The sequence below is a fragment of the Delphinus delphis genome, chromosome 8 (genome assembly GCF_949987515.2).
Source record: "Delphinus delphis chromosome 8, mDelDel1.2, whole genome shotgun sequence".
Classification (NCBI taxonomy): domain Eukaryota; kingdom Metazoa; phylum Chordata; class Mammalia; order Artiodactyla; family Delphinidae; genus Delphinus; species Delphinus delphis.
The window spans coordinates 2,541,062-2,566,259 of record NC_082690.1 but is presented as its reverse complement, the minus strand read 5'-3'; the positions used below and the strand labels follow the sequence as shown (position 1 = coordinate 2,566,259).

General features: G+C 50.5%; 1 protein-coding gene across 1 annotated transcript in view; it reads right to left on the bottom strand.

Moving 5' to 3' along the window:
* Positions 1-296: 296 nt before the first annotated feature.
* NCAPD3 (non-SMC condensin II complex subunit D3) overlaps positions 297-25,198 on the bottom strand; it is a 57,249-nt gene continuing 32,347 nt past the window's right edge. The window contains exons 17-34 of the mRNA XM_060017626.1: positions 24,676-24,867; positions 24,254-24,351; positions 24,042-24,157; positions 20,605-20,712; positions 18,413-18,527; positions 18,202-18,312; positions 15,604-15,842; positions 14,870-14,949; positions 10,170-10,307; positions 9,897-10,030; positions 9,517-9,716; positions 7,196-7,306; positions 5,516-5,698; positions 4,902-5,056; positions 4,631-4,758; positions 3,505-3,582; positions 637-826; positions 297-550 (exon numbers count right to left, since the gene is read on the bottom strand). Of these exons, the coding sequence (XP_059873609.1) occupies positions 445-550; positions 637-826; positions 3,505-3,582; positions 4,631-4,758; positions 4,902-5,056; positions 5,516-5,698; positions 7,196-7,306; positions 9,517-9,716; positions 9,897-10,030; positions 10,170-10,307; positions 14,870-14,949; positions 15,604-15,842; positions 18,202-18,312; positions 18,413-18,527; positions 20,605-20,712; positions 24,042-24,157; positions 24,254-24,351; positions 24,676-24,867 (2,482 nt within the window). The 3' untranslated portion in view covers positions 297-444. The remainder of the gene's footprint in view (positions 551-636; positions 827-3,504; positions 3,583-4,630; positions 4,759-4,901; positions 5,057-5,515; positions 5,699-7,195; positions 7,307-9,516; positions 9,717-9,896; positions 10,031-10,169; positions 10,308-14,869; positions 14,950-15,603; positions 15,843-18,201; positions 18,313-18,412; positions 18,528-20,604; positions 20,713-24,041; positions 24,158-24,253; positions 24,352-24,675; positions 24,868-25,198) is intronic.

The window sequence follows — 25,198 nt, the reverse complement described above, 5'->3', positions numbered from 1 at the left end:
GTTCTTTAAGGACCAGAACAGTGCTTATGAGAAGGGACTGGATATCTTCAAAGTTTTTTTAAATTCACAAATCTCTTCGGTTTATTGCACACAATTAGCACATGACACAGGTTGGCAGAAGTCGGGAAAAGAGGGTCACAAACCACGGTGGGGAGAAGCCAGGGAAGGAGGCCTTTCTGCAAGAGCAGGACCTCCAGTCCAGCAAGGGTCCCTGGAGAAGCAGAGTGGGAAGCCGCCCTCTGGCAGCCTCCTTCCATCTGGAGTAAAGTTACAGTATTAAATGCTTAAGGCATTTCTCTAGTATTTTACACTTTTTAACCAGGCATTTCATAAGGAGAAACTGAAAAGGTTGACCAACCACACAGGTGAAAAGCTGGGCGGCGCTGGACTCACAGGCGAGCCCTTTGCTCACAGTGGAAGCGTCTGGGGCCAGGGGCACAGTGGTCAGTTGGCTGTTTTCAGGGGGGCCTTGCGGCGTGACCTCCTGGGGGCTGCGCTGTCCTTTCCTCTGGCGGGAGATGTCACGTTCCACTGCGGGGGCTGCGGGGGCCTGGGGGGAATAGGCGTGTCACCTGGGGTGGGACAGCCCCCCGCCTCCCAACGGGAACACCTCTGGGCGGGGGCCAGGGAACTTACGGCATGTCGGGCAGCGACAGACAAAGAACGTTGTCCCCGTGGCCCGGGGCCTCTGACACCCCCAGACTTCCTGGAGTGCCGGCACGGCTCGTGGACCTGGCCGGGGGGGAGTGGCCTCTGACAGGAAAGGGTGTCCGGGGTGAGCTGATGTAGCTGAGTCCCGCTCCAAACGTGACATTCTGGATGGTCCCTGGGTGGAGGGGAGAGTCAGTGGAGGGTTAGCGAAGGCCTTCAGGGAGAGAAACTGAGCAAGGTCAGATGCGGGTCTTGCTATGGGTCCACCCAGGCCCACGCGGTGCCCAAGCCCGGCCTCCATCATCGGGCCACCCTGCAGGACCAGACCGCTGGCCTGACGGCCCTCCGAGCACCGGCGCGTACAGCCTTGGCTTCTCAACAGCCACTTGTCGTGCCTGAGGCCCCACCCGCAGCTCAGATCCCCCTGCAGAGCCCCCTGCTCTTCCTGTCACTGCTCCAGAGTCCCCTGAAGATGCTGCCCTGCTCCCTCCCTCCCTCTGGTCACTGCAGCCCTGCTGCTACCCCGGATGTCCCCTCGCCTGCCACCTCCCCTCCCACCTTGGTCAGACTTGGGCTCTGTGTCCCACCGGTTGTGTGAGCTACTCTGGGAACCTCGAGTTTCTTAATCTCTAAAGGGGAAACACATGCACCTCCCTGAGAAGAACTGCCAGGTTTGAATGAGATCACTTGTGTTAAGTCCTTAACACAGTACTCGGTACAAGGTAAGTGCTGAAAACACTGAACCACGACTGTCGTTTACTACCTGGGTCCCCCCATCCCCAGAGGCAAATCTGCCCAGATCCGCGTGTGCACCCCGGTGGCTCCGTGCTCAGGGGGCCCGGCCCCCACTGTCCCTGAGACGCCCCCACCCCGTACCTGGTAGGCACAGTCACCGCACGCATCAGGACGGCCAGGCTCTGGGCATCCCCTGCGCTGTGGCTGGCTAGCGTCAGTGCATCCCTGGTGCCGTGGGCCCAGGAGCCTCTCGCGCCCCCTTAACAGGCAGCAGCAGGGTATGTTTCCACCGCTGCTGTCCAGACCCTGGGCCCCTGGGGGCTCTGAGCCCCCTCCCCGCATATCCTGGCACGTCCAGGCAGCAGCACCTTCGCCACTGACTTACAGCCTAAGAGGGACTTGCTACCCGCCGCCTCCCCCCATTTTCAGTTAAAATCTGGCTCTGAAAATCCCTCATTTCCACTCAGCAGAAATGCCATGTCCACACCGAGTGCAGCCGAGACCACTTGCCCATGGTCACCCCACCTGAGAAGTGGTGACAGAACCGGTACATAAACCAGAGAATGCAGAACGTGGGCTTCTTAAGTTATCTGGTAATTCTTAGAGGAGGGAGAGCTAGGAGGCAACCTTCCAGCATTTCTTTCTGGTTCAGTGTGAGGAGAGAGCCCCAGGAATGTTACATTCAAGAGACTCGAGAAGTAGTCTCACTTCCAGTGCAAATCCAAGTGGCAGTAGCCGGGCCTCCTGTGAGGGGCACGTGCGGCCAGGACAGAGCAGGGACTGGGGGACAAGCAGAGGACGGGAAATGCACTCCCTCCCACAGCATCTGGCACCAAACCGCCAGGACAGGAGCACAGAGCATACACCGCACTCTTCTGCTTGAAAAAGGGTGACTTTTTACATATATAACATTAGACCCCAATTACCCCTGCTCTTCATGACAAAAGCTGTCACGATTCAGGCATCATCTGGGGAGGGGTGGGGTAGGAGTTCTGTTCATCCATTAATCTCCCTTCACAGGACGACGGATGAAAATCATCTCTAACCCGTTAAGTATTCTAAGAGCTCACAGGTAACAGAACCACCAGGCAAGGCGCAAGAACACAGCAGGTGCCCAGTAAGTGCCCGCTGATGGAGCACGACTGCACGATGGCCCAATGCCCTGAGGCCTCGACACCACGGGGAACGGCGTGTTCCGCTCCTCCTGTAATGATGCCTAGGACCAGTGCCGAGAAAGCAGTGGGGCCGGAGAGAAGCACCCAAGTCCTTGCCCAGCTCGGCCACCACCTGACCTCTCGTCCCGCCGGCTTGCAGCCCTCGCCGTCCAGGCCCGGACAGCACCCCCAAACATGGTGGAGAGCAAACAGTTACAAACCAAAGCCAGACGGACGGTGAAGGACTTGCAAGTGTGGTGCCAGGGGCACCTCATCCACTCTGAGGGTCAAACAGGGCTTCTTCTGGAAGTGAAGGGGTGATGGCTGGGGGAGGGGCCCCAGGACGCGGACGCCAGGAGAGCGGGGCTCCTGCACCCTTGGGAGGACTGCCCACACTGGGGTGCAGAGCCAGGGGCAGGTGGCGGGAGATGGGCAGAGGCCCATGGGCCACGCCAGGCGGGGCCTTGCAAACATACTACAGACTCTGGACAGGCAGAGTTTCTTCATACTGCAGTAATTTTCTCAATGGTTTTTATGGGTTTTGAGATAATAGGCTACATATAAAACGAGTGATAGAAATAAACACACTTCTAACTCACCTCTATTTTCAAATAGAAGGAAAGCACGGGACATTAGAAAAACCTCCCAGTGGGAGAGAGAGGACACAGGCTCTCCTCACGGCCGGCAGGGGAGGCCTCAGCCCACTCAGGCAGCCCGCAGTGACGCGCGGTGCCGCGAGCGCTGAGGCCTGGCCCCTGAAGCGGGTGGCCTGAGGTGTTGGCCACCTGAGGTGTTGGCCACCTGAGGAGTCACCAGGTGTAAAAGCACCTGGAAGAGGTCGGCGGTCAGCTGTGCCCAGTCTGACCTGATGCCCCGTGACGTGGCTGAAGCAGCTCTGCTGCGACCCCCGCACACGCGGTACCTGCCGCAGAGTCAGAACGGCTCGTCCCCGCGAACCACTTACGGTCAGGGGTGCTGATCGCCCGTTTAGTTATGAGGTCAAGAGCTCCGCTGGACTCCTGCTCCAAGCCCTGCGAGGACACTGGGATGAAATGGGAGAGCGTTACCTCCCCGAAAACCCAAACAGCCCCAGAGACAAAACATTCCAATGAGAAAAAACACTTGCAAACTACACAACACACTTATTGTCCCAAATAAAGTATTCTTTTAAAGAGGTAATTCAGAAAGATACAAATAAATGACAAACACGAGAAACAATGGCCTTTTCTCACTGGGATTCAAACAAGTGGAAATGAAAATGAAAATTTTGGGTCTATAAAGCTCAGCAGAGGGCTTCCCTGGTGGCGCAGTGGTTGAGAGTCCGCCTGCCGATGCAGGGGACACAGGTTCGTGCCCCAGTCCGGGAAGATCCCACATGCTGCGGAGCGGCTGGGCCCGTGAGCCATGGCCGCTGAGCCTGCGCGTCCAGAGCCTGTGCTCCGCAACGGGAGAGGCCACAGCAGTGAGAGGCCCGCGTACCGCAAAAAAAAAAAAAGAAAAAAAAAAGCTCAGCAGAGAAAGTGGAAAATTATGAAACCAGTGTTTCTCTGTAGGACCTGGGCTCTCATGGGCCACGGCAGGGATGTCACTGAGGGGAACTGGAGACGACAGTTTGACCATCAAAAGGTTAAGACGTTCAGGGGGGTTAATCCTAAAGATCACACACATACAAGACTGTATGTTCCAGGATGTTCTTTGTGATGTGATTTGTTTCAAAACGTTGAGAAAACCTACATTTCCAGGAATGGGCAGGCGAGCAACACGTCATGGCTGCCAAGGCACGGCAGAAGGGTGACGGGAAGCCCTCCCCGTGTTGCTGTGGTCGTGGGGTTGTGTGCACGACAGTTACAAAGCCACGCAGCCTCCACCACAACTGCATACACAAAACCACACACACACCTCACCGCTATGGCTGGGTCTCCACATCACCCCATTCTCCAGATCTTCCATCATAAACAGGATTGTTTTACTCCCTGTGACCCCAAGTCCCCAAAGTCCCTTGTTTAAAGACAACAAACAGAAATGCTTTGATGGGGAAGGAGAAGGGGGCCCGGGTCTCCGAGAGCCCTGGAGCCACCCGGTGGACTCACCGCGCTCAGTGGGCTCGCCTGGGCCCTCGGGACACATGGTGAAGGGTGGCAGCCCCACGCTCCGGCCGCTCGACTCCACGGCCTTCTTGACGGAATTCAGGATGGCGATGGTGCTCGGCGACATGGGCCTGTTGTCGCAAAGACACCAGTGAAGCACAGAGGCGAGACGCGCCCTCATCCTCCCTCAGACCCAATCTGCGCCAACATGCGAACAATGCTCAGGGTGACCTGGGAGGTGCCTCTGGGGACGTGGTGACTCGGCCCTGCACACCTGGCTTTGGGCACCAGCCTCTTCAGTGGCCCAGTGTCCAGGGACAGAGGTGCGTGGGCAGCATGGGGCCTGGATGTGGACGCCTGGCTGGCGGCGGTGCCCACGGTGCCATTTTCTCGGCCGGCAGGAGCTGGCATTTCCAAACTTGGAACAACCTGTCGCAGAAGAGAAATTAAGACTATGTATCTTCCAACACTTAACGTCAAGAAATGTTTACACCCTCTGAGCAGTTCCGTCTCAGACCCCCGCCCCCGGCAGCTGCCTGGCACGGCACTCACAGGGCTTTCAGGGATTCTGGGAGAGAAGCTCACCCCAAGGGGGCTGTGGGGGAGACCAGGTTCTCTGCCATCAAAGAGCAAGGACCCTCACCAGGGTCCTCGCTCTCCAGGAACTTGCACGCTCCCCACACCGGGACTCAGGACTTTCCAGATGGGCGGGGGCGACGGAGAGAAGGCCCTTGGCGATTCTGTCCACGGGACACGGGAACACTGAGACACCCTCAGGCCTCCAGCCACCCCAGGGCCTCGCTCAGACGACCGCGCTCACAAGTGCATGCTGGGACACGCTGGGGAGGCGGGTGGCAGGGAGCAGATGGAGAGGGGCCGCCCACTCACCTGCCCGGCCTGCGCCCCCTGGGCGCTCGCGGCCGCCCTGTCTGCATCGGCCTGCCTTGCCAGCTCCTGTTCCTGGGCCAGCTGCTCCTGGTACCGTTTCATGTCGTACTCGAGCTCTGAGGCCAGCTGCTTGTCAACCGCGAAGAAATCCTTGATTTCATCTCGGTAATCCTGCATCACCTCCTAAAACAGACCCAAGGCATCCATGAGCATTCTCTTGAATAAGTGAATGAGCTCTCCCACATGACATCATCAATAACAGGAACATGCCGAGACCAGGCGGTTCCCACTACATCGACCGACCAGTGAACCTGACGGTATCGCCCCAGGAAGTGCCGGCTGCACTGTACTGACCACACGCGCAGGGGCCTGAGCCCCTGGACGCTTCCCACATATCTGCCAGGTAACCCGGCATCCCACATTCTTAGCCTAAAGCAGCCCGTCACAGGGCACAGAACTGCCCTGACAGCTGGATGGGGGTGGAGGTGTATCTGGGCAGCCTGGCTCGGCTCTGGGTCACCACCAGTTCAAAGGGTCTTGTGGTGCCATGAGGCAGCCCCTCAGGAATCCCAGCCAGAGGCTGGGGAGCGGGCAACACACAGTATCCTGGCTGGAGCCAGTCACGGGGGGCTGTCCACACTGGCTTTCTCAGGGGAGGTAGCTGCGGCTCGGAGCCAGATATCTGTACCTCCTGACAGAGGCTATGAGTACATCAGGGCGAGGATGCTCTCAGGTCTTAAGGACGGATGCCAGGACCCAGCCTCTCTGCCTTAAGGAAGAAACCATTTTCCCTAACATGTTGGAGGGAGAAAAGATCTACTGTGGCCCCACATTAGGGGATGAGACCCGCCCAGTCCTCCAGCCGCCCCAGGGCTCCCAGGTGGAGGAGAGGACTGCGGGAGCTGCTCCGATGGGGTCCACACGAAGCTGTGCCACCCTCCTCGGTTAAAGCCGTGTGGCCGTGCTCGGTGTGTGCTCAGAAACGGGGACTTCCTTTCCTCACGTGTTTAAGGAGTCTACCTAGGACCTAAGCTCTTTTTATTCCTCTGAGGTTTAGCAGGGCAAAAAAAACATGAGTGACCTGAAGTCCTCATTTTCTCCACAGTCAGCCTGTCTTTCCCACCTTCACTTCTGTAGGATAAAGAGATATTTGAAAAATCATTATTAAATCTAATTTTTTCAGCGCCCTTTTTGGAAAAAAATGCTTAGCATTTTTTGAGGAAGAAAATAGCCTAGTGTAAACAAAAAGGAAAAAAATGCTGCATTTCTTTCTAATTGAAAGATTCTGCAGAGAGGCCTGAGGCCTCATTTATGTCCGCTCTGCATGTATGCGTGCCCCACTGCGTAGACCAGGATCAGGACGCCCCGAAGCCACTGCTCTGGGCAGCATCTCCCGACTGGGAACCCAGAGAGTGAACTAAGATGAGGGCTCTGCTTGTAGCCGCAGCTGAGAAGCTTCAAAACTGAATGTAATTGTCAGCAAGGACACAAGACTCAACTGCCCGCAAAAGGCAGGACCAGCTTCTGAGGAACCTGCGGAGTCAATCTGTCTTCCCCACAGTCAGAGGCCGGCCTGGGGCACAGCTCCGAGCGCAGATGCACCCACGGTAAGGACTGCAAGACACCCTGAGTAACCAACAGGGGCGTGGCACCAACCACAAATCCCAAGGCCGACTTTACCCTGAGATACTGCATGAGTTCCCGCAGAGCTGGGATCTTATTCTTCTCTAGTACAGACTTCAGGGAGATGATAATTGGAATAATATTTTCTATGAAATTCCTCTTCTGAACCTGTGGTAACACAAACGAAGACTGTTTGAGATGCACAAATTTCTGAAAGACAAAGACTTTCCCTCAGCCTAGTTCTGCCTGCGTGGCCGATCTCATACACGACCTAAGTTTACTTTTGATTTTTGATATGATTCTGGGGATTGGAGAGGAACGCCACCTCAGCCGGGGAGACTGTAAAACCATTACCTCAAAACGCTCAGAGGGCTTTGTAAAGCAGGATGCAGACAAGTACTATTCTTATTTCTAAACAAGAAAAAGAAACTAGAATTACAGTTAACCCTTGAACAACCCCAGTCTGTAAGTTATAGAGATTTTCAACTACGTGGGAAGAGCGGGGTGTCGGTGCCCCAGTCCCTACAATGCTCAAGGGACAACTGAATGAAGAACTTGACACAAGCTCCAAACCTCCCCACAACCCACCACGGACCCCTGGCTCCTCGCCGGGCCCCTCCTTTCAACATCCTCCCTGGGACTGGGGACATCGCGTGCCTGCAGGTGGGAGGGCGATGCGGGGAGGGGCCGGGCCTGGAGACGGTTTGCGTGTCCCCCTCTGTAACTCTGCACACATTTAGGACGTGCTGGGTATTTTACACAGTGCCTTCGCAGTCTTCACCAAGAACAATCACTAACCACAAAGGTCTGCACTAAATCTCTTAGAATTAAAAATAACTCATTACAGTAGCCCACATATGCCAAGACTGTCATTCTGAATCTGAAAATTATTCTTTTCCTCATTTAAAGTCACTAGTATATGTTCCTTACTTGTAATCCACTCATTTCTAAAAAATCTTATCAGAGTTCTTGAAACAGGAGAGCAAAGACTAAAGGAATAAATAATTTAATAAAGATGAGTCTGAGCAGAGGGTAAGTATAGGGACAGCCTTAAAAAATGGCTTAAATGCATTCACTCCACAAATATCATCCAACACCTTCTCTCTACCAGACACAAGGCTAACCTCCAGGGCTACAGAAATGAGGCCAAGAACTCTTGCCTTCAAGTTACTTCTAGGCCAGGCTGTGCGTTACAATGTGTGGCCAGGTGACGAGTGGCAGGTGTTAAGGGACTTTGGAAGAGGGATGCCTAAGAGGAAAGGAGCAGGGCGGGATGTGTATCAGGGAAAACCCTGGGGACGTGTAGGGATTGGGTGGCAGCAGGGGAGGACGGGGTGGGACAGGGCACCTTGGGCAGAAACGGCAGCACACAAAGGCACAGGGCAGGAGAGCACATCTCCACAGAGGCCAAGAGTCAGCGGACTGGAGGGATGGGAGGAGGTGTGGAGGGAAGGGCGTGCTGTGCACACAGGAGTTCTGTGTGCCTTGAAGAAGAATTGGGATTTTATCCAGAAGGTGACAGGAAGCCACCAACCCACTTATTAAAGATATCATTGATGAGGTGTAACTTACATACCACAGCATTTGCCCGTGTTATGTGAACAGATGAACGAGTTTTGGCACAAGTATATGCTGAGTAACCAACACTGCATCTAGATAATCACCCACGATCCATGGCCCCAAAAGTGCCCTGCTCCCCCTTCTCTGCCTCAGTGTATTTTAAGCAGGAGAATAAAAAGATCAAATCTGCACTTAAGAAAGATTACCCTGGCAGCAAGGCGGTACACAGCCCAGAACAAAAAGAAACGAGATGGAAATGGTACAGGTTAAATAAATGTGGAGCTAGTGGGAACGTGAGACAGACAGATTTGTGGGAAGAATGGACAGGACCTGGGGACACACTGGATGTGACCAAAGTCCACTCCTTTGGGCTCAGAAGGCTTCAGGGCTCAGGTGGCGATGCAGGCTCGGTACCAGAACCTGGGCCTGGTGAGCACCACAGCTGTTGTTCGAATCCCAATCCTCACACGCACCGGCCAAGCAGCACTCTGTGCCTAGCCTGCCAGACTCAGGCTCCCTTTAGGGTAACTTGGCAGATAAAGGTGCCCTTCTCCACAACAGAGCCCCCGGGAACCACGATGAGAGAGACACGTAGGAGGGAGAGATGACCAATTCTGCCTGAGATGCCCGCAGCACAGCCAGGCCACAGGCTCGCAGGTCCAGGCTTGCGGGAGCCGCTGGAGCCACAGGCACAGGTGGAGAACAGCACCCCCCAGGTGAGCATTGAGGCCAATGGGAAGAATGAGGCGGGGCCTTGGCAGACACCCGGAACTCGGGGCGGGGGTCGCACAGGTCCCTTCAGGGAGTAGCACACTCACCTGGGAGATGAGCTTCTTCTGCGCCTCCTGCATGACCACATTGGCCAGGGCCAGGTCCTCCTCCTCCACGAGCTGGTCCTTGTCCGGTTTAGCCCTCATCGCCAGCAGCTTGATCTCCTTTGAGCTGAGCACCTCGAACGCGTCCGAAAGCAGCTCGCTGGCTTCCATGTCCAGGGGCAGGACGCCGTCGGCAAAGCACGCTGGAGGAAGCAGAGATGGGCTTCTGAGAGACGCTGCCGGGGGCGGGGCAAGGGGGGATGCACAGCCGGTGGTCCGTCGGCCTGCACGGCACAGCTGACGGCCAAGGACATAAGGGGCCCTGGCTGCAGGGGAGCTGGGTCCTTCACACATGTCTCATCCCCCACGCCGGCCGGTCCTACCCAGGATGCTCAGGCAGATTTTGGAAGTGATGTTGAACCGCTGCTCGTCTGTGAAGTGCTCCAGAAGGAACTTGTAGATTTTCATCCGCTTCTCCTTGTTTGTCTTCCCCTTCAGTGAGAACAGCCGCTTCTCTCTAGGGCAGAACAGGACCCTCTGAGCACTGCCCGTGGGCGAGGCCGAGAGGAATTCACTTCCAACGGCAGCTGGAGCCACCCGCACGCCCAGGAGGTGATGCTGCCCGTCTCCCCACACTCCGCCCCAGCGGCGCTGACCTCTCCGACTGGGGGAACCTGTTGTACTTCTCATGCTTCTCGTAGCTGCTGAAGTGGAAGATGCACTCGATGAAGTGCTGGAAAAACATGGCAGGGTTCCTCTTCAGCAGAAGGTGGGCCAGGCAGAACTTCCCAGTGCTGCGGAGAAGGGGACAGGGGACCGTGTGCTACCGGGAGACAGCCTCTAAGTCACACCAAGACCCTGCAACAGAGGGGACCGTGGAGAGGGTGGGCGACAGCTGCACTCCCGTCACTCGGCTCCTTGGCCCATCCTGCCCTGTGAACCCAGGTCTCACCACCAGCTCTCCCTGCAAAGCTCACAGGCCGCTGTCACTCAGCTACACCTCACATGTGGGACTCCCCCCCACCCCACCGCCAAAACCGCTCCTTCAGGCGGACCCGCTGGCCACGACCACCGCGAGTGAACCTCACCCTCCCACCCCAATTGAACTCTGAACCTTCTCGAGCACCGGGATTAAGCACAAGAGGTTAGTTTGGGTCAGCAGGACAAGGACCTGCCACAGGCGGCAGCCGCTCGACCCAGGCTGCAGAGGGACACATAGGGCCCAGCGCCCACGACCCCAAAGCAGGCACACGCGGACAGGCGAGCAAACGCCCAGGCCTGGCCTCCGCTCGGGGGTCAACCCGAGGCAGTGGAGGCTGGCTCTGATCCGGTCACACCGGCCAGACCAATCTGTTCAAGCTCAGTGGAACTTCCACCCGACAGGAGCCCCGCCGCTCCTGGGGGGAGGAGCAGCAACAAGCACAGTCTGAGCACTTTGCTCTTGGCCTTGGGATGCGCAGGACCCCAGGAGAGCCCCTTCCCCCGATGCTCTCCTTCAAGCTAAGGATAAACTCAGTCTGTTCACAGCACACACACCCACTACGAGTCAGAGGAGGCAGGTCAGAGATCTCGACAGTGACGTGACCTGCTGCCAACAGCAACCCTCCAACTGTTCACCCTGACACCCTGCAACCACAGAACAGCGAAAACTCTACCTACCAAAGGGAGTTCCCTGGGGAGGAGGCCTGAGCGCCGTTAAGCGCCTTCAGTCCACTCCACACAAACCTGCTCAGCCTCTGAAAGCAGGCTGGAGGCGGAGGCCACAGGGTCAGAGGAGGGGCTTTCCTGACAGGGTCACTCTGCTAAACCAGCAGTGACCACGAATGGAGAAAACCACTAAACAAGCAAAAACATCCCCAAGAAACAACCTGGCTTCACCCCTGAGGTATCCGATGACAGTTAACCCTTCAAGGGTTTTCGCAGCTGCCAGACTTGGAAGTCATTCCTATGAATACGTACAACCAGACAGAATCCAGCGATGCTTCTGCGAGAAGACGGGCTGCTTTAGGCTTCCATTTGATGTCACATGCTCATCTACTCACTTTAGGTCAAGAACGTGTACAGGCGGTGACTGATGGGCAAGCACCCTGGTGAATAACCAGCTTAAACAACTGTACAAATAAATTCCACAGTTTAGGGACTTCCCTGGTGGCACAGTGGTTAAGAATCCACCTGCCAATGCAGGGGACACGGGTTCAAGCCCTGGTGTGGGCTTGAAGCCCTGGGCAGGCTGCTGGTGAGAAACCACATCCTCCACCAGGCTCACACGAGGCTCAGCCTTTCTTCTGGACGCTCCTGCCACGCGCCTGTTTTGACCACTCGGTAAGTACTTCCTGGTTTTCTCCATTCCAAACCCCAACATCGCTGCTATGGTCTGAATCCCAGTTTGTATCCCCCCGAATTCCTATGTTGGAAACCGAGCCCCCGAGGGGGTGGTATTAGAAGGGCCTTTGGGAGGTGACTGGGTCACGAGGGCAGAGCTCTCACCGACGGGGTGAGCGTCTTATAAACGAAGCCCGAGTCCCTCCTTCCCTTCTGCCACGTGAAGACATGGTGCCGTGAGGACAGGGTAAGAGGTCTGCTCTCTGGAAGCGCCTCACCTCACACTCTCCACCTCCAAATGCAGAGGGGCAGTTCCTGCTGTTTATCGGCTGCCCAGTCTGTGGGACTTGTTCTAACAGCCCAGAAGGCCTGGGACAATCTCTCAGAGCCGTTTCAGTGTCCACACAGCCTCCTGGTCCCCCAGCTTCACTGACTCAGGGACCGCCCCCCACCAGGACTGTGTGTCACAACATCGGAGCCCCCACTTCTGAGGTCGGACAACCCACCCTCACATGCCGACCAATGAAGCTTTCTGACTCCCTCATCCCCTCACGTGTCCTGCAGGGAGCCCTCTGGATCCTCAATTCCTCCTTTTTCTCCCAAATCAAGCCATCTCTGCCTTACTTCCTTCTCTATCTCCATGGCCCGTCACTGTAGTCACCGTCTTGCCCTAAACCCCTCCGGCCCCTGCCTTCTTGCATGCCCAGAGCATCTGCCCAGCTCCCCTGAAACAACAGCCCACCAGCCACCTGGCCATCACCCAGACTGCTGTGCTACACGGGCACCACCTAGTGGACAGACGAGGAAACAGGTCATACAATTTTGTAGCCCTCATATTGGGGGTTTACAGGACCAATTAAAAATGTTGTGCAAGAAAACCATAATTCGAAAAGATACATGCAGCCCAATGTTCACTGCAGCACTAGTCACAATAGCCAAGACATGGAAGCAACCCACATGTCCATGGACAGAGCAATGGACGAAGATGTGGTACGTATATACAATGGAATATTACTCAGCCATGAAAAAGAATGAAATAACGCTATTTGCAGCAACATGGATGGACCTAGAGATTGTCATACTGACTGAAGTAAGCCAGACAGAGAAAGACAAATATCATGATATCACTTACAGGTGGAACCAAAAAAAAAATGGTACAAATGAATTTATTTACAAAACCAAAAGAGTCACAGATGTAGAAAACAAACTTATGGTTACCAAGGGGGAAAACGAGGGGAGGGGTAAACTGGGAGATTGGGCTTGACATACACATACTACTATATATAAAATAGATAACTATTAAGGATCTGTATAGCACAGGAACTCTACTCAATACTCTCTAATGACCTATAGGGGAAAAGAATCTAAAAAAGAGTGGATATACGTATATGTATAACTGATTCGCTTTGCTGTACAGCAGAAACTAACACAACATTGTAAATCAACTATACTCCAATAAAAATTAATTTTAAAAAACGTCATGCAATTTTGTTCATGCCAGAATTGCCAGGAAATCTACCACCTGGACCAAAAATAAATTCACAGGGCTCTGCCGCTATAGTCTCTTGGGAAGAGCTGTCTTAGCAGATACATATGGAAAAATTAAGGTGTTTAAAGTAAGCAGACAGGCCTGACCTTTGGCCTAAAAATAGAGGACAGATTTAGTTTTTCAAACCTTTTCAAATCATGCTCCACATTTTTACCATGGTTCAAACAAATCCAGATCGCAGGGATAAAATGGAAAGATTTAAGGGGGAGGGAGAAAATGTTACCAGAAGTACTGGTTTTCTCACTACAGTGGAGATGTCTGCCTGTCCTAGTTTCCTTCTGACTCATGCTCTCATCACCTGTGGAACAGGCCCTGCATGTGGTCTACGGAGCGAACAAGGCTGTAACATACACGTGGAGGAGCTGACGCAAGGGGAAGACACCAACGTGCAGGTTAAACATCCACCCTCCCCTCCCGGGTGTGTCCTCCCAAAGCCCCCCAGCACTGGTGCTCCTGCCTGCTCCTGGGCCGCACGTGGCACACGGGCTGCAGGGCCGGCCTGGGGCAGAGGGGGAAGGTGAGAGGGCACGGCATAGCTGCCCCATCTCTTTCCCAATTATACACAGAAAAAGAAAGCATAGCAGCCTTAGCTTTTTCCTCTCTGACTCTAGACATGCTAATTAGGATGTTAACCTTCTACCAGTTTACTATGTAAAATGTTTCTCCTTGGAAAAACATACCCAAAGGAAACCGAACAGAAATCCTTCCATGGGACTAGAATAAACCACTGGTGACCATATTTAGAACCAGAGGAACCCATTACTATATGCTATTTATAGTTAATGAATCTGTAAAGACCTCTTCCCAACTGTGGTAGCTTCTGCCATGCATTCAACATTCTATTTTCCAACTGCAGACTTGCTTTAAAAAGAATTACTCATGTAATATAATCAAGGTTAGCAAATTCTGTGAGATCATTTCTAAACCCCTTGAAAATAAATCTTTAATTATAGAAGGGGAAGAATTAACAGTGGCAAGGCAGTCCCCCTGCCTTCCAATTCTTGGGAAACACCCATTTCCAAGCAGCCTTGTAAACTATATGATTTCACACTGCAATTCTGTGTTAATCCCTAGAATTTCTTCCTTACAGTTTCTGCACTTAGAAGAAAGTCTGAACTCTTACTGTACTGGCCTAGAAGTCAACAGTTACTGGCTTCTGCTCTGACAGCTGACCACAACAGAGGCTCACACTGCTCTTCACTCCTCCGTTTGGAAGAACAAAGTGTCAGCAAATGTGGTCAGTGCTGGGATTATTCGATGGTCAATCTGGACAAGGGCTTCTTTGTTTTTTGTTTTTAAACTTATGTGAAAACTAAAGCTTTGTTACACAGCTTAGCATTTTAAAAATCGGCTAATTTTCCGGCAACTGCCGAAGGTTCACTAAATCCTAAATAACACAACTCTAAACCAGTTTTAAAGAAAAAGAGATCTTTTCCAGAAACTAGGCCAATCACTCGGCTGGCTGGCGTGAGGAAAAAGACTCACCTGGCGATGTCTGGGTGCGGGTCCACCAGCGTGCTGACGAACCGGAAGAACAGGGAGCCCTTCCACTTCACGAAGTCCTCCTGCTCGAGAGAACAAAGGCTCACGCTTACAGGGGCCTCAGCACACAGCCCTCTGTCCCTGGGGCCATGGGCGCTCACATGGGAGAGTGTGGGCAGGAGAGCCCGACCGAGACTCAGTGCCCCTGCAGACGGGGAGGCGGCTGCACCCAGCACGAGACAGTGAGGGCATGGACGCATCAGAACAGACACACAACTCACTTAAAGATCAAATAGCACTTTCCCTTCACATCAGGCTACACACGCGCTCTCAAGCTCTGTCCACACAGACGTGTCTCTGCAGGCTCTGGGAGCATGTCTGCAAGGTCACCCGGACAAGCGCAAGGGCCCTCGTTGTACAAACGATGAACGTCCGTCTGGGAACACTGACCGTTCACAGAATCGGAACCAGACCTACTCGTCTATACGTGCTTTTCTCTACGTGCTGTTTACTTGTGAAAACAAACTTCACCCTGCACAACGGGATCTCTGGACAAACACTCAGAAAGAATATTAGGAAGCATCAATCTGTTTAGACGTCTGTCCGGAACGTCAGAAGAGTGGTATGTGAAACTGCACGTGAGCAAATACCTGTGCCTCTACTACGGTGCAGCCCGACGCCTACACTGCTCAGACCCCCGAACAGGAGCAGCCGGCCCGACGAGCCCTCATGCGCACCTGCAGGAGGTTAGTGAGCAAGAAGAGGGTCTGCTTGCGGATGAAGGGGTCCGAGTCCTTCAGACACACAGAGATGTTGGGGATGTACTTGTCCACCATGACCGTGTACCGGACGCAGAGGTCGCACAGGACGATGACGACGTTGTTGCGGACGGCCACATCCCCGCACACCTCCAGCTCCCGCACCAGGGCCGGGATGCTCTTCTTTGCAAGATCCTCGTGCTGCAAGCACAGCTTCCCTGCCACCGAGAAAGAAAGACACCCTGACTCTATTCTCATTCCCTGCCTCACATTTTCTCCAGCTGTATCCTGCTATGGATTTTATTTAATCAAAGTGAAAACATCACATCAACAATCACAAACAAAAACTCTAAGGCAGACAGACCCATACTAAATATTAAGAAGCACCATATACCCCCGGGTTTCACAAGGCAGACACTCTGAGATGTTCCCTCACTTCCTTTTAAAGTCAACATCTGAATTTTGGAGTTATCAACTTACCTGGAAAATGACGAATAAAATGTAACCGATGATACTTTTTACTTTTGATTATACACATAATTGAGAGAAGCTGAAAAGTTTAATAATGAACTTGAAATCTGAGCTAGGTGAATAGATAATTGTGTCATTTATTTCACTTCTTGTTCATAGTTAGAAGAAGGAAGGCTGTTGTTGAGTTTTGTGGTTTTTTTTCTGGCCTGGGGAACATTTTGCTCTTATTTACACTTCTGAGATTTCTGAAAAATAACCATTATTACCAAAAATTCGTAACTCGCGTTGAGTATACACAATCACAAAGAAAATTCAAATTTTGTTTGCGAATACTGACAGAAGTCAGTCTTCTTAAGATAAACAACAGTGTGAGGTCATGGAAAGTATCAAATAAACTGTCTCTTTTTGTGTGTCAGTGTGTTAGTTTCTGCTTTATAACAAAGTGAATCAGCTATACGTATACATATATCCCCACATTCCCTCCCTCTGGCATTTCCCTCCCACCCTCCCTATCCCAACTCTCTAGGTCACCGCAAAGCACCAAGCTGATCTCCCTGTGCTATGTGGCTGCTTCCCACTAGCTAGCTATTTTACATTTGGTAGTGTATATACGTCCATGCCACTCTCTCACTTCATCCCAGCTTCCCCTTCCCCCTCCCCGTGTCCTCAAGTCCCTTCTCTATGCCTGTGTCTTTATCCCTGTCCTGCTCCTAGATTCTTCAGAACCATTTCTTTTTTTTTTTTTTAGATTCCATATATATGTGTTAGCATACGCTATTTGTTTTTCTCTTTCTGACTTACTTCACTCTGTATGACGGACGCTAGGTCCATCCACCTCACTACAAATAACTCAGTTTCGTTTATTTATGGCTGAGTAATATTCCATCGTATATACGTGCCACATCTTCTTTATCCATTCATCTGTCGATGGACACTTAAGTTGCTTCCATGTCCTGGCTATTGTAAATAGAGCTGCAATGAACATTGAGGTGCATGTCTTTTTTTTTTTTTTTTTTGCAGTACACAGGCCTCTCACTGTTGTGGCCTCTCCAGTTGCGGAGCACAGGCTCCGGACACGCAGGCCCAGCGGCCATGGCTCACGGGCCCAGCTGCTCCGCGGCATGTGGGATCTTCCCAGACCGGGGCACGAACCCGTGTCCCCTGCATCGGCAAGCGGACTCTCAACCACTGCACCACCAGGGAAGCCCGCATGTGTCTTTTTGAATTATGGTTTTCTCAGGGTATATGCCCAGTAGTGGGATTGCTGGGTTGTATGGTAGTTCTATTTTTAGATTTTTAAGGAACCTCCATACTGTTCTCCATAGTGGCTGTATCAATTTACATTCCCACCAACAGTGCAAGAGGGTTCCCTTTTCTCCACACCCTCTTCAGCATTTATTGTTTGTAGATTTTTTGATGATGGCCATTCTGACCGGTGTGAGGTGATACCTCATGGTAGTTTTGATTTGCATTTCTCTCATGATTAGTGGTGTTGAGCATCCTTTCATGTGTTTGTTGGCAATCTGTATATCTTCTTTGGAGAAATGTCTACTTAGGTCTTCTGCCCATTTTTGGATTTTGTTTGTTTGATATTGAGCTGCATGAGCTGCTTGTAAAGTTTGGAGATTAATCCTTTGTCAGTTGCTTCATTTGCAAATATTTTCTCCCATTCTGAGGGTTGTCTTGTCAGCTTGTTTATGGTTTCCTTTGCTGTGCAAAAGCTTTGAAGTTTCATTAGGTCCCATTTGTTTATTTTTGTTTTTATTTCCATTTCTCTAGAAGGTGGGTCAAAAAGAATCTTACTGTGATTTATGTCATAGAGTGTTCTGCCTATGCTTTCCTCTAAGATAAACCATCTCTTTATGATGTGAACTGCAAACTTATTTCTTCATTCCCAGAACTCAGTGCAGTGCCTGGCATACAGCTCTTGAAGAACAGACTTCATGGTGCTACATTATGAGTATAAAAAAATCACAGGTTTGATGGTAATAAATTAAACAGGGAGTGTCCTGCAGAGCTGGGCGCTCCTACAGTTACCTCCCGAGCTTACAAGCTTATAAATCACAAAGCACACGTGGAGAGGCTGCCCCGTGTCTCCTTACTCACCCAAGGTGATGACGGCATGTGCTCTGATCACAGAGGGCATGACAGAGCCCTGGAACTGGGAGATGGGCTGGGAGGATGCGGCCTCACTGCCGCCTGGGTCCGACATGGTCACTACAGGAGGGAAGAGAAGGCAGGAGAGGTCTTGCTGCACTGCTACAAGGCAAAGACAGCCCCGAAGCAGCAGGCGCGGAAGGCACGCCAAGGGCCTTACAATGCTCCGTGCTGGCAGAAGCAGCCAGGATGGACTGCATCAGCAGGAAGGCTCTCTTGTCCACTCTGGCTGGACAAAGCTGGGCTACGTCTCCTAAGGTAAAAATGTACTTCACCTGTAAAGAGAATTGGTTTTGCAGTAAGAATAAGTCAAAAGAAAAATGAACTCTAGCTAGGTTAAGGCCATGTCAGTGGAGTACTTTTTCTGTCCCTCAAATTAAATGGCTGGTTTTTTTCCCTGCAACAACACACAGCCATTGTAAAAATCCAGTCACTGCTTCAACTAGGGTGACTGTATAGGTTTATCATCTGTATCTAGATACTCCTGCAAGTCAAAGGGGTGCTATGACAACAGAGTGTACCTCGGTGCTTCTGGGTAAATGGGGACACGGAACAGCTGACTTACAATCCCGCCACCCACAGACACCATCCTTGTTTTTCTGTATGACTTTCTTTTCAAAGTATTTTTATAGTCACAGGGCTTCCTGTTTGCTTTTCTCACACTTGCCAGTCACAGTAGGTTGAAGTTTGTGATTCTAAATTTCAGTATCAGGCATCCTTTCATGTCAATATATATGATCAATATGTTTAATGACTACATAAATATGTTAAAAACTCTGAATGTCATCAAGGTTGACCGCACTATTACTATACATTTATGTTGACATAATCCCTTCCTGTTTGCATCAGCTCTGCTGGACACCTTTGCGTCCTGGGACAGTGTTCTGCCTCCTCAGAGGGGAAGTGAGGGGTGAGAGGGCATATAGCCTGTTGCACACTTTAAACTCACTTCCAAACTGTCCTCCTGCTTAGCTTACTAGTAAGACTCCTACCAAAACTTGTGAGAACTTGCTTCCTCAAGCCTCCACTACTGTGTCTTTATTAAGGACCTTCAGCTGAACAGTTAAGTAATACTTATTTTTTTAATCGTAAAAATACAAGGGTGATGCTAAATAAACAGTAAAATGTTGAATAAAGGCTTTTTAAGAGTAAAAAAGCTAATAATAAGGATGTGTGTGTTTAAAAAGAACTGAACACACTGTATCTCAGTGGATTAGCGGCACATTTGAATTATAGTTAAAGAAAAGTGAAATAAACAATATATATAGGGCAAACTTCTCCATATTATTTTGACCAAAGGGTAAATTTTGGTGACATATTTAACAGGGAAAAAAAAAATCTTAGCGGGGAAAACTCACTGGTCATAATAAGCGTTTTTCTTAGACTGGGTAGGGAATCCCAGACAAATTAGCGGAGCAAGACCCTCCAGAGAAACCCTGGGTCGGGACCACTCTAAACATTGCGACCTCTGACCCAAAACATCTGGGATCTCGGTGATCAGGATATTTTTATTACTGAACTGGGTCCGTATTAATGCCTTGGCACAAAGGGTCTTCTCCTCCAACAAATCTAAACACGGCCATCAATCCCCAGGTCCAAGTGCGAGGGGCCAAAGCAGGAATTGAACACAAAAGGGAAGTGCTCTACTAATTTTCAAACAGACAAGGAAAATGACCAGTTTTGGTGAAATGATGGACTAGTCTGAAGGGCATCAAAAAGCAGCTCATTTTTGTCCTTATGGGACAGTGTCAGATGCTGGAATCAGAATCACCACGTTTTGTTGACAGTCAGCTACTTGAACCAGAAAGCGGGCCCCGCGTTCACTGGCTCAAAGGCACCTCCTCACGGCACCATTTCTAAAGCAGGGTGCATGCCACACACCCTCACTGCTCCCAGGGCAGCAGCTTCTCCAGCTCTCAAATATTCCATTTGTTTTAGACATGACCTGGGAGCTGCTCTATAGTCTGATATTCAAACAGCTTGCCAGACACATTAGACAATTAAAAAAAAAAATCAAACCAACAAGCCAAAAGAACAAAGAGGATGCTCACTTTACTCTTTTCTCACCTTATTACTTCTGAGCTCACAACACACACTGTGTTTTCCCTGTTGGATCAGGAATCTCACACGAGCCAACTGGGAGAAGGATTTACCATCATTTTCCCCCAGATGATAAGTATGGGAGAGAAAAATGAATAGGTCACCGATAAAACATTCTAAAAAAACAAGTAAGCCCCAGGCTAGGAAAATCCTTTTCTTGCTAAGAGTATTGAAAACGCACCTCACAGAGCCGTCTACAGGCCCAGCCGACACAAGCAGGAGAGGAGGACGCTAAGAGCAGCAGCTACTCACCGCCAGGTCTTCGTTCATCCTCCCGGTCCCGTCCTCCTTCAGAACTATGTCAGAGAGGCAGCGCACACAGGCAGAGAGCACGTCCCCGCACGCCTGCACCAGTAGTCCCTGCGGCAAGTCAAAGGCCATCTCTGAAGGGCACCGTGCGTCCATCAGACTGCCCGCGACACACAACTTGCTCACAAGAAACTCTGTGGCCTTCAAATGCATAAACCGCAAGCCATGGAAACCCCAGCCATCATGCTTTTGCATCTTTGCTCTTTTAGCAATCTCGCAATGCAAACTGGCTAAGTAGAATTCACGAAGAACACTTATGTATGTTCTTTGTAATATACTATATTTACTACAAACATATATATTTATGTATTATCTTTCTTTCTATTGTTACATTTGCCCTATAAGAGGGAAAGACATCTATTTAGGAAGATCTACTGCCCTAATTTATAAGAGATCTGTAATAGGAGTGCTCCCCCAATAGAGAAAAACATTGCAATTCTTCTGGCATATGTAGATGATGAATTAACTACTGTAATAAAGAGTATATTTTAAAAACACATAGAATAAAAAAGAACAGTTTTTACCCTCCTGAAATGTATTTATTAGAGAGAAGTTTTCAGAGTCTCTTATTAGTTAAAGTGACCTCAAGGGGGTCCCACCTCCGGCCCACACATCTCACCACGCTTATGGGCCAAGTGAGGAGCTCGGTCACACCCTATAACCCGGAAGCCACTTTTCCCAGGAGGCCGTCCCTACACACCCAGCCTGAGCTGAGTGGCTCCGCCCCAGGACCGCCATGTTACCAGACACTCGGTTCTGTTTCAGGAATTATTCTAAGACGTTGGGATTACAGGTTAATGTGTAGGTCTCCCACACTATGCGGCAGGTGCCTTAGGAAGGGGCAGTGTGAACCACACCCCAGGGAGTGCCCAGCAGCAATACCACAAGACGGTACTCTAAGTTTGCCAAATTGCTGGCAAACCACCATCACGATCCAGACATTTGTAGTCTGACTCGGCCTAAAATGTGTCAAAGCTATTGTCTTTATTAACGTTTTACAAAATGACTGCACTTAAGATGTTAAGAGACTGTACAACCTGGAGCTTCTGAAATGCACGTGCTCTGTCCCAGCCTGGCTGAGTCCTTTAGGCCCAGCACCCGGCTGCTAGTGAGAGGAAGACCTCAGAGTCTGGGCGAGCCGCCAGCCAGCCCGCCCTGGGCTCTCTCCATGCAGGGGCTCCCGTCACGCTTCCAGTGTGACTCCCACTAACCAGAGAGACGTGTCCAGAGGCAAGTCTGTCCAGTCTAGGCAGACCTCAGTACAGTTTTTCTTCAGTTGGGCAAAATCTGTCTCCTTGCAATTTCCACCCACTGGTCGAAATCAGTGGTCTGTGACGCCAAATAAATCCAGTTCTCTGTCCTTTGGGTCCTTCATTCATGTGTATTAAGCCAGGCAGCCGGCCTCCCCACACTTCCTTCTCCAGCTAAACACGCCAGGCCCTCAGCGCTCCCGGCCAGCCTGCTCTGTCACCCTGCTGACTGCTCTCCTTGGATACATCCATCTGGTCTCATCCACGTTCTCTGAATGGCTGTCACTGAGACAGAATGGCAGTACGTGGCCTTAGAATCGAGTGTACAGACAGCAGGACGAGCACCTGTTCCAGACACGATCTCTACTCCCACAGTCCACACCTGCACCCACTTCTTCAACAACAGCCTCAGAATGCTATGAGCTCACACCAAGCTTGCAGAGAGCAACGATGCCCAAAGACCAAGCCTCTCACACGTGCTGCTGTTGAGCTACATCTTGATGGTCTATTCTTTGGGTAACTTGTTTTTCTCCGTAAAATACAGGACATTCATTTACAGATAAAAGAAGCACAAGTACGTTTCTGGTCACTTGGATGTAAAGTATCCTGAGATTCTGGGAAGTCTCAGGGCCTTAGTCCACTGCCCACCACCAAGGGAGGTGGTCTTGGCAAAGCTAACACCCTGCTCTTCTCCTAACGCAGCAGTGAGTTCCTCTCCCTTCTGGGTCTCAGTTTCTATGTTTGATGACAACTCAGCCTTCCCCACAGACTAACAATGACACAACTTACTGTTCTAATGACTGTGGCCGGTGGTGGGCAGACATTTAGTCTTTACGGCCCTGGCTCCCCGCAATGCAGACCCTCTCCAGCCAGTGCTGGGGAGCCACACAGCCCCAGGAAGCGGGGCCCGTGGTGCAGGCCTGGCTCCGCACTAACAAGCGACATGCCGCAGACACTTGGGGGACAGCGCCCTCACATTCTGCCACAGAACCTTCATTCTTTCCTACAGCGTTTGTTCCTCATCTTCTTTTGTTTTGTTTTTACCTGTTTTCTGCTATTCAAATATGCTCCCTACTTAGGTAATGTTCCTTATTTAAAAGTTTTTCACACACTTTCTTCGATCAGAGATAAATAGAAAATCAAATAAAGCAAGTATCCTCTTCACCAAAAAGTGCCAAAAGGTTTATGCCAGGAAAACACCAGACACAGAAAGAGCTGGGCATTTTTAATTAACTAAATTTCAACCTGCTTTAAGTCCTAAGCAAAAAAGTTACAGTATATTGTCTTACTACAATGGTTAACTTATCAGGAAAGGACTTTTTAAAAAGAACTTATACAAGAAAATGAAGTTTAGGAAGGTGGCAAGTAGCTCAGACGAAGCAATAATGTTTTTATTCTGGGAGATTTAAATGTATTTCAGCAATTATTTAATTTTTGACTTCTAAAATCATTATTAATAACCCCCAGTCCGAAAATTTTTCATTATGATTAGCACTGTCTAGGAGTATATTTCATGATAAAAACTGAATACATGGTAGTAAGATAATTTATCATTAGAGATACTTAAATGGATAGCTTTGGGGGAGTCAAAGTAACCCTCTGTGTCACACAGAACGCTGGTTTGGAGTTGTGATGATGAATCCACAGAGAATGTCAGCAGGAGCCTCTGGGAACTCTGGGGACAAGAGATACTAGGGTGACAGGATGATGACTAATCAGAAATCTTCTGGTCTGGAGGGAAGCCGTGACTAGGAGGAAACCGTTTACACATCCTTGGAGTGAGGGAGGAGGGTCTAACAGGCTATTGCGAGCACCGAGGTTATGATGATTAAGACAACCTTGTAGATTCGATCCTGGAAACAGGTGTCCCGCCAGGTGTGCTTCCTAGAAGACACTGGTACTCAGAACCAAGGAGGTGACCTCCTAAAGGAGCTGTGTGTCTTCAGCAGCCAAGATCTTCTTGGGGACTGTCAACTGCTTGTCACGTAGGTGCTTCCTTGGAGAACTAACTGCTGGGGACCACCCACCCTTCCAGGTTCTCCGCAGAGAACACGCCCCCAGCTTCAAGGCAGAGCTTTATGTCTACGTACAGACAAATGACAGACACACCCAAGAGAGTCTGTAGCGTACCTGCTCCTCCGCTGGCGTCTCTGCAGATGCTCTACAGAGTCTTTGCAAAGTATCAACAGCTGGGCTGATCAACTTTGGTGACCACCAGAATCCATTCAGCTTACTTTTGATAACATCTAAAAAAGAGAGTTAATTCCCTTTAAGTTTAACTCTTAAAAATATATGTAAAGTGAGAGGCAAAGCCTTTTCACGATTCTCCGGTAGACACTCACCTGTCACCTTGTTCCGGGTGCTCTGAGGAAGATGCTTTGCAATATGCCCGATAACACAGAGGATGTGCCCTAAGGTGTCTGCATTGGGGTCCTGCTGCCTGTGGAAAGGGCAGAAGAAATATCAGTATAGAACCAAAGTAAAAATTGCTGCCAACAAAATACTTTTCTTCTGGATTACCAGTACTGGAGGAAGTAGGGTAACATGGTTTAGGAGTCGAGTTGGGGAGCATTAAAGCACTTAATGTACTTGGACAATCAAAGCCTAAAAGTGATTCTTTTTTTCATGTTTGTTTTTACGCCAGAATTTAAAGACAAGATCTGTGTATATTAAGAGCTATGAAAGAGCCCACTTCCTTAAGACATGAGCTTTGTTTCCAAGACTCTCTCGTGTCTGGTGGCAGCTAAATCACAAGCATGCGAACCTGCTTATTTTCTCCCAGGACTTTATGATTTGGGTGTAGTCCAGCGTGGGTGACGAGCCAGCAACCTTGGAGAGCAGCATCCAGGCCGGGGCAGAGTGCTCCTTGCCAGTGTGGGAGAGCACATTGTTTACAAAAGTGGAGGAGAACTTATCTTTCTTGGACCAGACATGAAAAGCCTTATCTAAATAGTGGCTGGAAAAAAAGATGAGAAAGCAGAAATTATAACTGTAAATACACAAAACTGTTCAGACCTGCCCCTCAGTGAAGGGTATCAACTTCTGCTCTAGGATTCTGGCACATAAAACATGTAAACAGAGGTTCCTGGCTAGTGGCTCATCTGATAGCAAACTAGGTATCTTTCTAATTATTATTACACTGAATAAGGTATATTTACCCCTCCCCTGCCCATAAAGTATTTATTTTTAAAGAAAATAATAAAATTTCATAATTCACTTGAGACCCTCTAAAATTTCTATGCAAACATATGGGTAAGTTACCAATAACAGGTACATCCAGAGTCTAC